At 39.3% G+C, this 12,376-nt stretch overlaps 1 protein-coding gene across 1 annotated transcript; it reads left to right on the plus strand.

The window, feature by feature from the left end:
• Window positions 1–5,865: 5,865 nt before the first annotated feature.
• Window positions 5,866–10,092, plus strand: LOC148876927 (uncharacterized). Its single transcript, XM_088983351.1, has 2 exons — window positions 5,866–5,938; window positions 6,030–10,092. The coding sequence occupies exon 2, from the start codon at window positions 6,198–6,200 to the stop codon at window positions 9,609–9,611; it is 3,414 nt and encodes a 1,137-aa protein (XP_088839477.1). The 5' UTR covers window positions 5,866–5,938; window positions 6,030–6,197; the 3' UTR covers window positions 9,612–10,092.
• The last annotated feature ends 2,284 nt before the right edge of the window (window positions 10,093–12,376 follow it).

Raw genomic sequence — 12,376 nt, forward strand, 5'->3', positions numbered from 1 at the left:
GTTTCCTTTTGGAAATAAAGGAAGAAAGTAAAGAAGGGGGCATATATTCCAGATTGTAGCCAAAAGCAATTTCACTTTGTAGCTGTAGCCTTTATGATCTGATAGGAGTCAGGACCATTTGATAGAGAGACACTGGACTCCACTTATATGGAATGCTTGAATTGGACCGCAACATCACCTGAAAAGGGATGGGGATGGTCCCCCCAACAACTTTCAAAAAAACATGGTGAAAACCATGAAGCAACCATTCTCTTCAAAAGAGAAGAAATCTTGGCTTTTTTATATGAATGTACTTTCTGTGCATTTGGATAGGCTGTAGGACACACGTGTCATTCCATCAATCTTCCAACTCATCTGCTTATTAGAATAGCCATGGTTGGATGTCAAAAGGGAGCCTACCCCAGCTATGAATCAAGATCAGTAGGGCAGTAGGGTTTAGGTCCAACATCTGGAACCTTATCAATAGTCGGGTTTGGGTTGGGCCTGTCTATTTATCTCCTATTAGAGAACCCTGGTCTACTAGTGCCTAGTGGATGAGAAGCAGATTAGTTTTGCAATTTATTCTTGCAATTCTTCAGCTTTTCTGAAAATGGTCACTGTTTTGATGGAATTTTATGTCAGTTTACTAGACCTTGCTAACCTTGGGGCTCTGTTTATTTCAACGTGGGGTTGGGGGGAATAATTTTCCACACCAAATTATTTCATACATATTCTCATTTCCTTTTCAGTGAAAATTTTGTTTTCTATCTCTTTCACAGTTTTACTACATTGATGCAGCATTTAATAGAGGGATGGTGGGTGTGGGGGTAATTTTTCAGACCAAAGATATTTCAGTTATATTTTCATTCATTTTATAGTGAAATTTTTATTTTGTACTGCTTTTTACCTTGCAGCTGCATTTTGTTGCATATAAAATAAAGGAAAATGGATTATTTCCTTGGAAAATGACCTTCAATTGAGAAATAAATTTTCTTGATTATTTTTTTGCAGTGTTTTCAACCCATTGTTGATCCGGCCAATCAAACTGTTCAAACCATCACCTGGCCAGGATTTCAGGTCCAGTTTAGTCAAGACCTGCCAGATGGTCAAAATTTATTCAACCCAGTCGGTTCAATTACTGACCTCGTGGGTTGCACACTTAATGCATATAAACTTTTGGAGGTCATAACTTTGCACTCCGATGTCTAATTGAGCTAATATTTTTGATAACTTTTCGAGATCTATGTGTGGTGCCATAGACTCCTTGCCCTGTTATTTTCATGGAAAAAAAAATTTAACCTCAAATTGCATTTTTTTTATAAATAAAAAAATTAAAAACTGAATTAAAATAACATAAATTAAATATAAAAATACATGTCTAAAATATATTTATACATGATTTATTGATAAAATATATATTTACACACATACACAATATATATATATATATACAAATGGAATGGTCCGACCCAGTCAAACTGGTGACCCATGACCCGGAGGCAAAAGCAGTTTGGCCTCTAGGTCAGGTTTTAAAGCATTGCTTTTTTGTTTTTCTAAAACCATTTTTTGTTGATTTTTTACAACTTTTTATATGGAACCAAACACCAAAACATAAACAAATTTCATGTAATCATTAAATTTCCATCATTTTTGTGCAACCAAACAGAGCATAAAGAGATAGGTACTAACGCTATAGTTTTTCCCCCTTGTGACTGGTACATCTTACACCACACATCTGGAACACTGCCTGAGGACCCAACTGGACTGGCAGATTGGGGCCCATTTGGTCTGACAATATTCCAAACGGTGCAGTATTTTGTACTTGTAAATGGTAAAAGGGAAGAAGAGGGGGGAAATTCCAATTTCGTTTTCCCCTCCTTTCTGACTTCATTGTCTAAAGTTGGTATACATATACTGATGTTCGTTTCCATTGTTTCCAAATCATCAAAAGCAGGGCATCCAGATCCAGTAATCAATTAAATCGGACTACTATAGATGGGTTGGTGGATTAAGGGCAAAACCTATGGGCACCCTGATGTCCATTTTCCGTATCCCACTTGCTGTCCCGTAACAGGGCCAGGCCCAGCATAAAATTGACCACTGAACGGATATAATTCGTGAACAAAAAGCTTGCATTGTAAACAGTCCAACTGGGTGTGGATTTTTTAAACCCGTACCCCTGGAAGCAGCCTTTCGGACTGAACTGTCCACATGTGGTGGAATACGTGTTACCTCATTAACGGATTCATATATACGCATTTGGCATACCCCTTAAGTTACGTCATCTGTCATTTGTGTATCATATCCAACAAAATTGTATCCGGATCCTACCAAAGGAGTCATGGTATGGGTATTCTTATTGGTTGTGGAAATGGAGAATGTTAATTTGGGTAGCCCGCCCCGCTAGAGGTGGCAATTTCCCCCGTCCCCGATGGGTACTCGGGCTCCCCGACCCGACGGGGATGGGGATGGGAGGTATTTTGGTGGAGTCGGGGTTAGGGATGGGACTATCTTGAATCCCTGATCGTGTTTGGGGATGGAGATGGGGAATGCAATCTCTGCCCTGATTCGGCCCCGATTAATAAATATATAATTATATATAATATATATTATTTATTATTCATTTATTTTTAAAGATTAAATACAAACATTCAATAATTAATAAACATAGAACTTTAAAGTAAATCGTGAATCCTAGTCTTCTTCTTCCTTTGTCTTCGTCATCGATTCGTCGATCGTCGTTGCTATCACCACTCGCCCGTCGAACATTGGACGTCTATCGTCACCAACTACCAGGCTACCACTCGAGTCTCAACAGAGGACAGAGATTGAGAGATATTCAAAGAGGAAAGAAATAAAACTCACTTCTTCAATCTTCATTCGGCTTTCGTCTATCATTGGTGACCATTGTCGTCGTCGCCCATTGGACTCTCTCTCATCACCGGCCTCAACTCGCAACGGTCCTCTCTCTCTCGGTTTCTAGTCTTTCTTTCTCTCAACAATCCTTAATCTCTTAGCTTTCTTGGGGATTTGGGTCTTCGATGGATAATTCATCCTTATCGGGGTTAGGGATGGAGGGGGATTTCTTTCTCGATGGGAATCAAGAACAGGGGTGATTTGAGAGTCAAGATCGGAAATGAAAAATATAATCCCCGCCTCATACGGCCTGCTCTCATTGCGATGAGCTTGTTGTACCCTAATAGAATTAAGTGTTAGGTGTGGGCTGGAAAATGTCAAATCATGATGAATTTGGGTCGGGAGGATTAGACAAGTATGGACCCTAATTTTCTTTTATAATTTTTTTACACAAAATAGTAACTTTTAACTTTTGGTTTTTCAACCCATTGTTGATCCTGGTTGGTTGTACGGGTGACATGATGATCCGGTCAGGATCTTGGTTTCGGGTCAACCTCTCACCCATTATATTACAAAAAAGGTTGTCTTGCCCAACAACCCGGATAAATGAATATGTTGATCCATTCAACCTATTCAATGTATTATCAGTTTTTTATATTTATTTTCAATTTTTTATATATATTTTTTATAATGGTTTGGGCTAACCTCTCGCCCATTATATTATCATGGATTGACTCATTGGCCCAGATGGATAAATGGTCCAGCCTCTCGACCGGGTTTTAAAATGCTGATTTGATATGGGAAGTGTTTTGACTGTTTATTAGACCTCAGAGTATTCAGACTCCATTGAATAAGCTTTAGGAGGTAGGAAACGAAAATGAACCAGAAAGTGTTTTGACTGTTTTAGAAGATTTTTTTTTTTTTTATAAAAATAAGAATTGATTTTAAAAACACTAGTGTAAGGCACATGCGCAACGTGTAAGGTAAAGACATAAATTAATATGTATAATCAAATTTAACTTTTTAATTTTTATTACTTTCACCAAAACTAAGGCAACAAATATTCGCTTTATAATAATAGTAATAATAATAATCTAAGGTACTATTTGAATAAACGTTTTAAAAACATTTTAATGATGTTGAAAGCATGATAAATCTGCAATTACCATTAATTGAAGTTTAGAGAGTTGGATTTGACATTATACATCTCACCATGAGGTTGGGAGTTGGGCGGGTGTGGAACATTTTTATGTTGATAGGTGATTCGGACTCATCTAGAGAGGTGTGAAACCAATAATAATACCCCACCTCACTCATAATACATGGAATTCAAGTGAAAGATTGAATGGTTATGGGGTTATGGGTCCCATGTATTTTACGTGTAGGGTATTATCATTGGTTCATACCGTGCTATACAAGTACAACCATCACATTCAACTAATTTAGTTGGAAAAATACATATTGGCGTTTGGTATAACATGTTGTATAATTTTAGAAAGCACAAAAATAAATAAATAAGCCCAAAAACATAAAGTATGTCAATTGACCTCAAAAAATACTTGGGTAAATTACAAAGATCGCCTATACTGTGGGGTCAGTACAAATGCCCCCTTAAACTTTCACTTTGCAATAAAATGCCCCTAGCCATTAAGCCAGATAGAATGCACTAAATTATTAAAATATCTACCTGAACTTTTGTTTTTTTTCTTGTCATTTTCTCTTTAACCCTAATTAACCCCAAAATACATCCGTTTTCTCTAAACAAAATCAGTTAAAATAACAGGTTTCTTTAAAATTTATGTTTCATTTCATTGACATGAATGTCTCCCTTCATCTTAAAATGTAAAAATTATCCATTCCTTTCTCTAATAAACCAAGAAAAATCAAATAAAACCTTAAATTCATATCTATGAGCAATAAACTTTTACCATTTTATTTGAATAATGAATCCAACAAGAAATTTGTAAGGATCTGTTAGAGCAAGGGAGAGGACATCAATATTATATTTAGAATACTATCTAAATCATAAATTGTTTAAATAAATAAGATAGAAAGTAGTTTGAGGATTTTAAAATTTAAAAAAACTGAACGAAAATCTTTTGAAAAGTAATTGAGTTCACTTAGGAGGATATTTATAGCAAAATTAAAGTTAGGGGGGTCTTTATTGCAAATGAAGTTGAAGGATCTTTGTTATGGACCCCGCAGTATAAGAGGGTTCTTTGCAATTTACCCAAAATACTTTTCTACTTTAGGCATGGAACTCGTTCACGTGTGATATATAAGCATTATTATCACCCATTCACCTTTCACATCCATTTTCTCCATTTTTTGGGTATGAACCATTTTCTTCATATTTGAACCATAAATACTTTTGAGCACAAAGCTTTAATTTTGGGCTATGAGAAAACACAACATTTGAAAGGTTATCCAACCTTCCTTATAACCCTTGTTTTTTATTCATAAAAAAACAAAACATCAGATTTCAGCCGTTTATCGAATGACGCCTTGCCAAAACAATAATGCCCAGCACATAACTAATCTTCATTTCTCCATGGATTAATAGATTATGTTACACCAGATACCTGAAGGGTTCAGTAACCATCAATGCATGCCGGTCCCACGTAAAATAATTCAAATGTGTGGTGTAAGATGATTTGATAAGGGATACAAGTTAAAAAAGAAAAGAAATATGCGCGTAGCATTGCAAAGCCAACAATTCCCACATCCGACCATGTACTCTTGCCAAAAATTTCGATTAGCCCCGTACCAGCACTATTCCCCTGGCTCTGATTTAAAAAAATTTCAAATACCAAAATAACTAAATAGGCCATTTTCCACGTGGCAAAAGAAATGGTAAAATTATCTGCCAAGTGTAAAAAGCATGGCGCAGCCTTTTGACTTACCATCTCAGAGTTACCACATGAAAAAAGCTACCAGGTTCCATTTGAAAAATTAAAAGCGCAGAAAAAAGGGAAGGCGTAAAGTTGAAAGTGATAATTCATATCCGAGTGTAGCACTCATACCCTGAAACTCATATGATCTTAATCATGTAGAAGAGTCAAAGAATACATGATAGATAGAGTATCTTTTCTTTTCATTTCTTGTATGTTTTCTATATCCACGTTTTTCCCGAAACAGTCCGCATCAAAATCCCTCACTTTCTAACGTCTTTCTCTGTTCTTTTTTATTCAAAGGTTTCTAGGGAAGCGGGAACCCAGGAAACAGAGAAAGACGCTGCTTAGAACCGTTCACTCACCGCTCACCACCTCTGCTAACATACGTTCCTCTCCACTGCTTTCTGCTGCTGCTCTCTCTCTCGCTTCAAGACTCCTTTTGACCGGACAACGGCCATACCACCACCCATGGCGACCACTACGACCACGCTTCTCTTCCTCCTCGTGGTTTTCTCCATCACCACCCTGTTATGCTGCGCCCAGAGGAGTCCTGAAGCACTAGCTGAGATCCAGGCCTTGGTATCGTTCAAGCTCAATCTGCATGACCCGCTTGCCGCGTTGAACGGCTGGGATGCTTCCACACCATCCGCTCCCTGCAACTGGCGAGGCATTGCCTGCCATAACGGTCGAGTTAGCGAACTCCGCTTGCCTCGTCTTCAACTCGCTGGCCAACTCACCGAGCACCTTGGTAAACTCACCGAGCTCCGCAAGCTTAGCCTTCGTTCCAACGCCTTCAACGGCAGCATCCCTTCTTCTCTTTCTAAATGCTCCCGTCTTCGCGCCCTCTTCTTGCAGTACAACTCATTCTCCGGTCGTCTTCCGCCGGAGATCTTCAACCTCACTGACCTTCAAGTTCTCAATGTAGCTCAGAATCTTCTCTCCGGAGGAATCTCTGGTGATATCCCGCAGAATCTCCGGTATCTGGATTTTTCTTCCAATGAACTCTCTGGCGAAATCCCGAAGAACTTCTCTGCAACATCCAGGCTTCAACTCATCAACCTCTCGTTCAACAGGTTCACCGGAGAGATCCCGGCTAGCTTCGGGGGACTTCAACAGCTTCAGTACCTGTGGCTGGACTGGAATATGCTGGGAGGAACTCTGCCTTCCGCACTTGCAAACTGTTCTTCGCTCGTGCATTTGAGCGTTCAAGGCAATGCACTTCGAGGTGTAATACCTTCGGCTATAGGAGCTCTTCCCAGACTTCAGGTTCTCTCGCTTCAACAAAATAACCTCTCGGGTTCGGTTCCTTCTTCTGTATTTTGCAATGTGTCAGCTAATCCTCCGTCTCTGCGAATCGTTATGCTTGGATTCAATGCTTTCACGGGCCTCGTTCCACCATCAAAGGCGACATTTAGTGCTTTGCAGGTGTTAGATCTTCAGAACAACCGGATACGCGGGGGTTTCCCGCTCTGGTTGACGAATGTGTCGACCCTAACAATGCTGGATATTTCCGGTAACTCATTTGCCGGCACATTACCAGCGGAGTTCGGTAACCTCTTCATGCTAAAGGAGCTGAGACTCGCAAATAATTCATTTAATGGTGCTGTTCCAATGGAGATCGGAAAGTGCAGTTTGTTAAGCGTTTTTGATATTGAAGGGAATGGTTTTTCCGGTGAGGTTCCCGCATTTTTGGGAGAATTAAGGAGCTTGAAGATATTATCTCTTGGGGGAAATTTCTTTACGGGTCAGATTCCGAAAGCCTTCGGAAGTCTTTTTGAGCTGGAAACGCTGAATCTAGGACAAAATAACCTGACCGGAAGCGTTCCGGAAGAGCTAATGCAGTTGAGCAATTTGACTACTTTGAATCTCAGTGGAAACAGATTTGATGGAGAAATTCCTTCGAGCGTTGGAGATTTACGTAGGCTACTTGTTCTGAATATGAGTGGTAATGCATTTACAGGAAGGATACCGTCTAGCATTGGAAGTCTGTTGGACCTCAGGACTCTGGACTTGAGCCAGCAGAACCTCTCTGGTGAGTTGCCGCTTGAGCTTTCGGGCTTGCCGAATCTGCAAACAATTGCTCTGCAAGAGAATGCATTATCCGGGGTTGTACCTGAAGGTCTCAGTAGTTTATCGAGTTTACAGTTTCTGAACCTCACATCAAATGGCTTCTCTGGAGAGATTCCGGCAACGTATGGATTCATTCGATCTTTGCTTGTTCTCTCCTTATCCAACAATCACATTTCGGGCAAGATTCCGGCAGAACTTGGCAACTGCTCTGATCTTGAAGTCCTTCAACTTGGTTCAAATCGTTTGACTGGTCAAATTCCAGGTGATCTTTCTCATCTTTCTCATTTGAAGGAGTTCGACTTGAAGCAGAACAATTTATCCGGTGAAATACCGGAAGAAATCTCCAAATGCTCTTCTCTGACTTCTCTATTATTAGACGAAAATAAGCTAACGGGCTCCATACCAGATTCACTGTCTAACCTGTCAAACCTAAATGCGCTGAGCCTCTCAATGAACCACTTGACAGGGATTATTCCTGCAAACCTTACACATATCTCTGGTTTAAAATACTTCAATGTATCAAGAAATAACCTCGAAGGTGAGATTCCAGAGATGTTGGGTTCACGATTCAATGATCCTTCTGCTTTTGCAATGAATAGAAATTTATGCGGGAAGCCATTGGATAAAAAATGTGAGAGCATCTCCAAGGCTAAAAACAAGAGGAGGAAGAGGCTCATTCTGCTGGTTGTTGTAGCTGCCGGTGGAGCTTGTTTTTCGACGTTATGTTGTTGCTGCTATATTTTCAGTCTTTTGTGGTGGCGCAAGCGGCTCCGAGATGCGGCGGGAGATGGGGAGAAGAAACATAGCTCGACATCTGTAAGCTCAGGAGATGGTAGTCGTGGCAGCGGGGAGAACGGAGGGCCAAAGCTTGTCATGTTCTACAATAAGATCAGTTACGCAGAAACATTAGAAGCAACGAGACAGTTTGACGAGGAGAATGTGCTAAGCAGGGGTCGTTACGGGCTGGTGTTCAAGGCCTGTTACCAAGATGGAACAGTGCTTTCAATCCGCCGTCTCCCTGATGGATCAGTTGACGAGGGAACTTTCAGAAAAGAAGCAGAATCGATTGGAAAGGTGAAGCATAGAAACCTAACTGTTCTGCGAGGGTACTATGCAGCATCCCCTGATATTCGGCTCCTTGTCTATGATTACATGCCCAATGGCAACCTTGCCACACTTCTCCAAGAGGCATCCCACCAGGATGGCAATGTGCTCAATTGGCCAATGCGCCATCTGATTGCCCTTGGGGTTGCCCGAGGCCTAGCGTTCCTGCACACAGCCAACATGGTTCATGGTGATGTTAAGCCACAAAATGTGCTCTTCGACGCAGACTTTGAAGCCCATCTCTCAGATTTTGGACTCGATCGTCTAGCAATTACTACACCAGCAGAAGCATCAACGTCGTCCACTTCTGTTGGGTCACTGGGGTATGTATCGCCAGAGGCAGTTTTGACAGGGCAAGTGACTAAGGAAGCTGATGTATACAGTTTTGGGATTGTTTTGTTAGAGTTATTAACAGGAAGGAGGCCGGTGATGTTCACACAGGATGAGGACATAGTGAAGTGGGTGAAGAGACAGTTGCAGAGAGGTCAAATATCTGAGTTGCTTGAGCCAGGGCTCCTTGAGCTTGATCCAGAGTCATCTGAATGGGAAGAATTTCTGCTAGGGGTGAAGGTGGGACTATTGTGCACAGCACCAGACCCCCTCGACCGGCCTTCCATGGCTGACATTGTCTTCATGCTTGAAGGTTGTCGGGTTGGGCCTGACATCCCCTCCTCTGCTGATCCCACCTCTCAACCATCCCCAGCATGAACAAAATGTAGTAGTGAGTCTAGTGACATTGAGACCAAGGGAAGAGATGCATTGCAACTTTCTGACAGAGGGCATATTATAGCTATATCTGAACGTTGAGGAGCATGAGGTCCTGCCCTCTTAGCTTCTTCAAAATTTTCAACTCTACCATCACCAAGATACTGTGTGCTGCCCTGGCAACTGCAAACTAAATGAGGATGCTGACATATAGTTTTGATTGCTGAAGACAAAAGTTGTCTTGGTTGGGAAGGAGCTCATCCACAATCTCTACTTTAAGATGTGGTTTCATCTTTGTATTTCAGCTTCCATTATTTTTTAATTGTAGTTAACATTTCTTTCTCATTGATGAATTTATCAGTCTCTATATTTAATTCATCAAGTTTCTGTGTATCTCAAACTAATCTATTTTGTTTTAATCGTGTTTAAATTTGATTTATTGAACTATTGTATTGTGAATTTGTGAGTTAGTTTTGATGCCAAACTTTTCCTGCCTTGGTTATGGTTCTTTTGACTTATTTTAAGTGTCTAACTATTTTTAGTTCTTCAATTTCTGGTGATAATTTTTAATACATTTCCTATCTCAAGTTAAATCTTCCATTTATTTGAACAAACAAATCCCGTATTATTCATTCTTCACTATTGTCAACTGACAAATGCAATATTTGCTGCTTTTTTTTTTCAAATCTTTAATATTTATTGGCAGTGAAGATGATGAAGTAAATTGATGAGATGTGAAGAACTATCAAGCTCATGGAGAGGTGTGCTTGAGTAACTTACCCACCAAAAAATAGCATGCAGTAATGAATAAGATATCTCAAACTTTACAAAACAATTATGCTTTACATTAATATTATATTATGCTTTCAATCCTGATTCCATTATCTATTGTTAGTGTGATGAATCCATCAAGTTTGCATCCTGCTTGGTCATCAATTTAGACGAGAGTTGCATCAAGTCACACAAAATGAGCAGCAAATGACTAGCTATTGCTTTATTAAGGCAGATTGTTCCTTTTCTTTTTATTGTGTTTTTTCATGTTCTTTACTCCTCATTACAGTGGGTAATGAAAGAGTAACAAATTGGTAGAATCTCAGAGTTGTCTCTGTTTGGTATTGTTTTAGACTGGGCCAGCATTTTAGTTGACTCTTTTTACTGGGTCCAGCTGGTTCTGCAAATACTGATACTGATCCAAAGGATTTGGCATATTGCTTCCTTGAGACTGATTTGGATTTTTATGTTCCAACCAGCGGAGCTTATCCTTCATCATCATCTATGCCTTGTCTCAACAATATGAGGTAGTGGAGCTTACTATATGGTAGAAACCACTGGATATCCATCTGACATAGTGCCTGTGATAGCCTATTGTATGATGCAGGGATGGTTTCAATCAAATCATACACACAGAAAGTTATGCTATCTTGCTTCCAAGGAAAAATTAAAGCTTAATGCAAGATGTAGAACAATACAAGGCCTTGCTGAACATCATATATGAACAATACAAGGCAGTGATAGCATGGTGAATTGAAGCACCAAGATATCTCTTTGATTCCAAATTGGTCCTAACCTCCTCAGTGTACTGATAATTCACTTTTTGGGTGATAACTCCTATGAATAAAAAGAGAAGTATTATTCTGTCTTCCAATATAATCCATATGTTTTTAACAGGGCAAACTTCAATGAAGTATAATTTTTCTTGGCTCCTAATCATCAAATTCTTTTTCAGCTCACCAAGTTTCTTACCAAGATTCTGTGGTTGGTATTCTATTTTTGAACATTTTTATGCCAAGCTAACCTAGTGAATGAACTCCAGATTTCAGATTCCAACTGCTCATACGCAAACAACCTTCATGACAGGATTTTTTTTTTTTGTTAGCTTTTATGTGTGGGATGCATTAAAGGCAATACTTGTAGAAAATACATGCAAGGCAACAAGAACAAAGATAGGAACCAGAATTTTGTTGACTCAAACTGTTTCCTTTCCAATGGATCTGAATCGCAGTAAGTTTCCTGAATCATATGATGCTTTAAGAAGTGAATTCTTTGTTACTTTCTTGTCATAATAATTCTGTTGCTTGAAGCATCTTTGATCTGCTGCATATAGCAGTGAACTCAAGAATATCATTTTTTTTTTTCATTTAACCTGTTCGTTAGAACATAGAAAAGCCTTGGTTAGTCCATGCTGGACAATACGAATGATAAAATGCTAGATATTTATTTCTATCAATGCTTGATCTGGGTCCAGTTTGCTTCATGCTGTGAGTTGTATATGCTAATTAATTTTGATGGATTTTGTACTAAACTCCATATATAAATTAGTGAAGGAGATGTTGAGCGAGTTGTTGCCCACTTGGAGACTGGTATTAACAGAAGAATTTGAAGGCCTCTTCTCTTTAATTAAGAAAATTATTCACATTCGTAGTGAAAGTAATCAAGCACCCAATGGCATAGTAAACTGGGCTTGCAGCATCAAGGATGGAATAGTTGGGGTTGGGAAACACCTTACCAAAGCAGGTGAAAATCTTTATATTCAATTGCAAATTTTATGAAATAAGAAACAGAAACTTGAGGGAAAGTTTTATGAAATTGCTTAAGAACTTTCCCTCGATTTTGTATTTCTCTCTTATTTTCTACCAAACCAAATTGTCATTTGGAATGGTTGGATAGTTTCCATGTCAATCATTTCATATTAACCTAAATGGCCTCTCTAGTTTGTAATCTAGAACTTAAACAATTTATAGATGGGTACTTTGGAGGGGGGGGGGGGG

The sequence above is a fragment of the Nelumbo lutea genome, chromosome 1 (assembly GCF_056320005.1).
Source record: "Nelumbo lutea isolate HS-2025 chromosome 1, American lotus-T2T, whole genome shotgun sequence".
NCBI lineage: Eukaryota > Viridiplantae > Streptophyta > Magnoliopsida > Proteales > Nelumbonaceae > Nelumbo > Nelumbo lutea.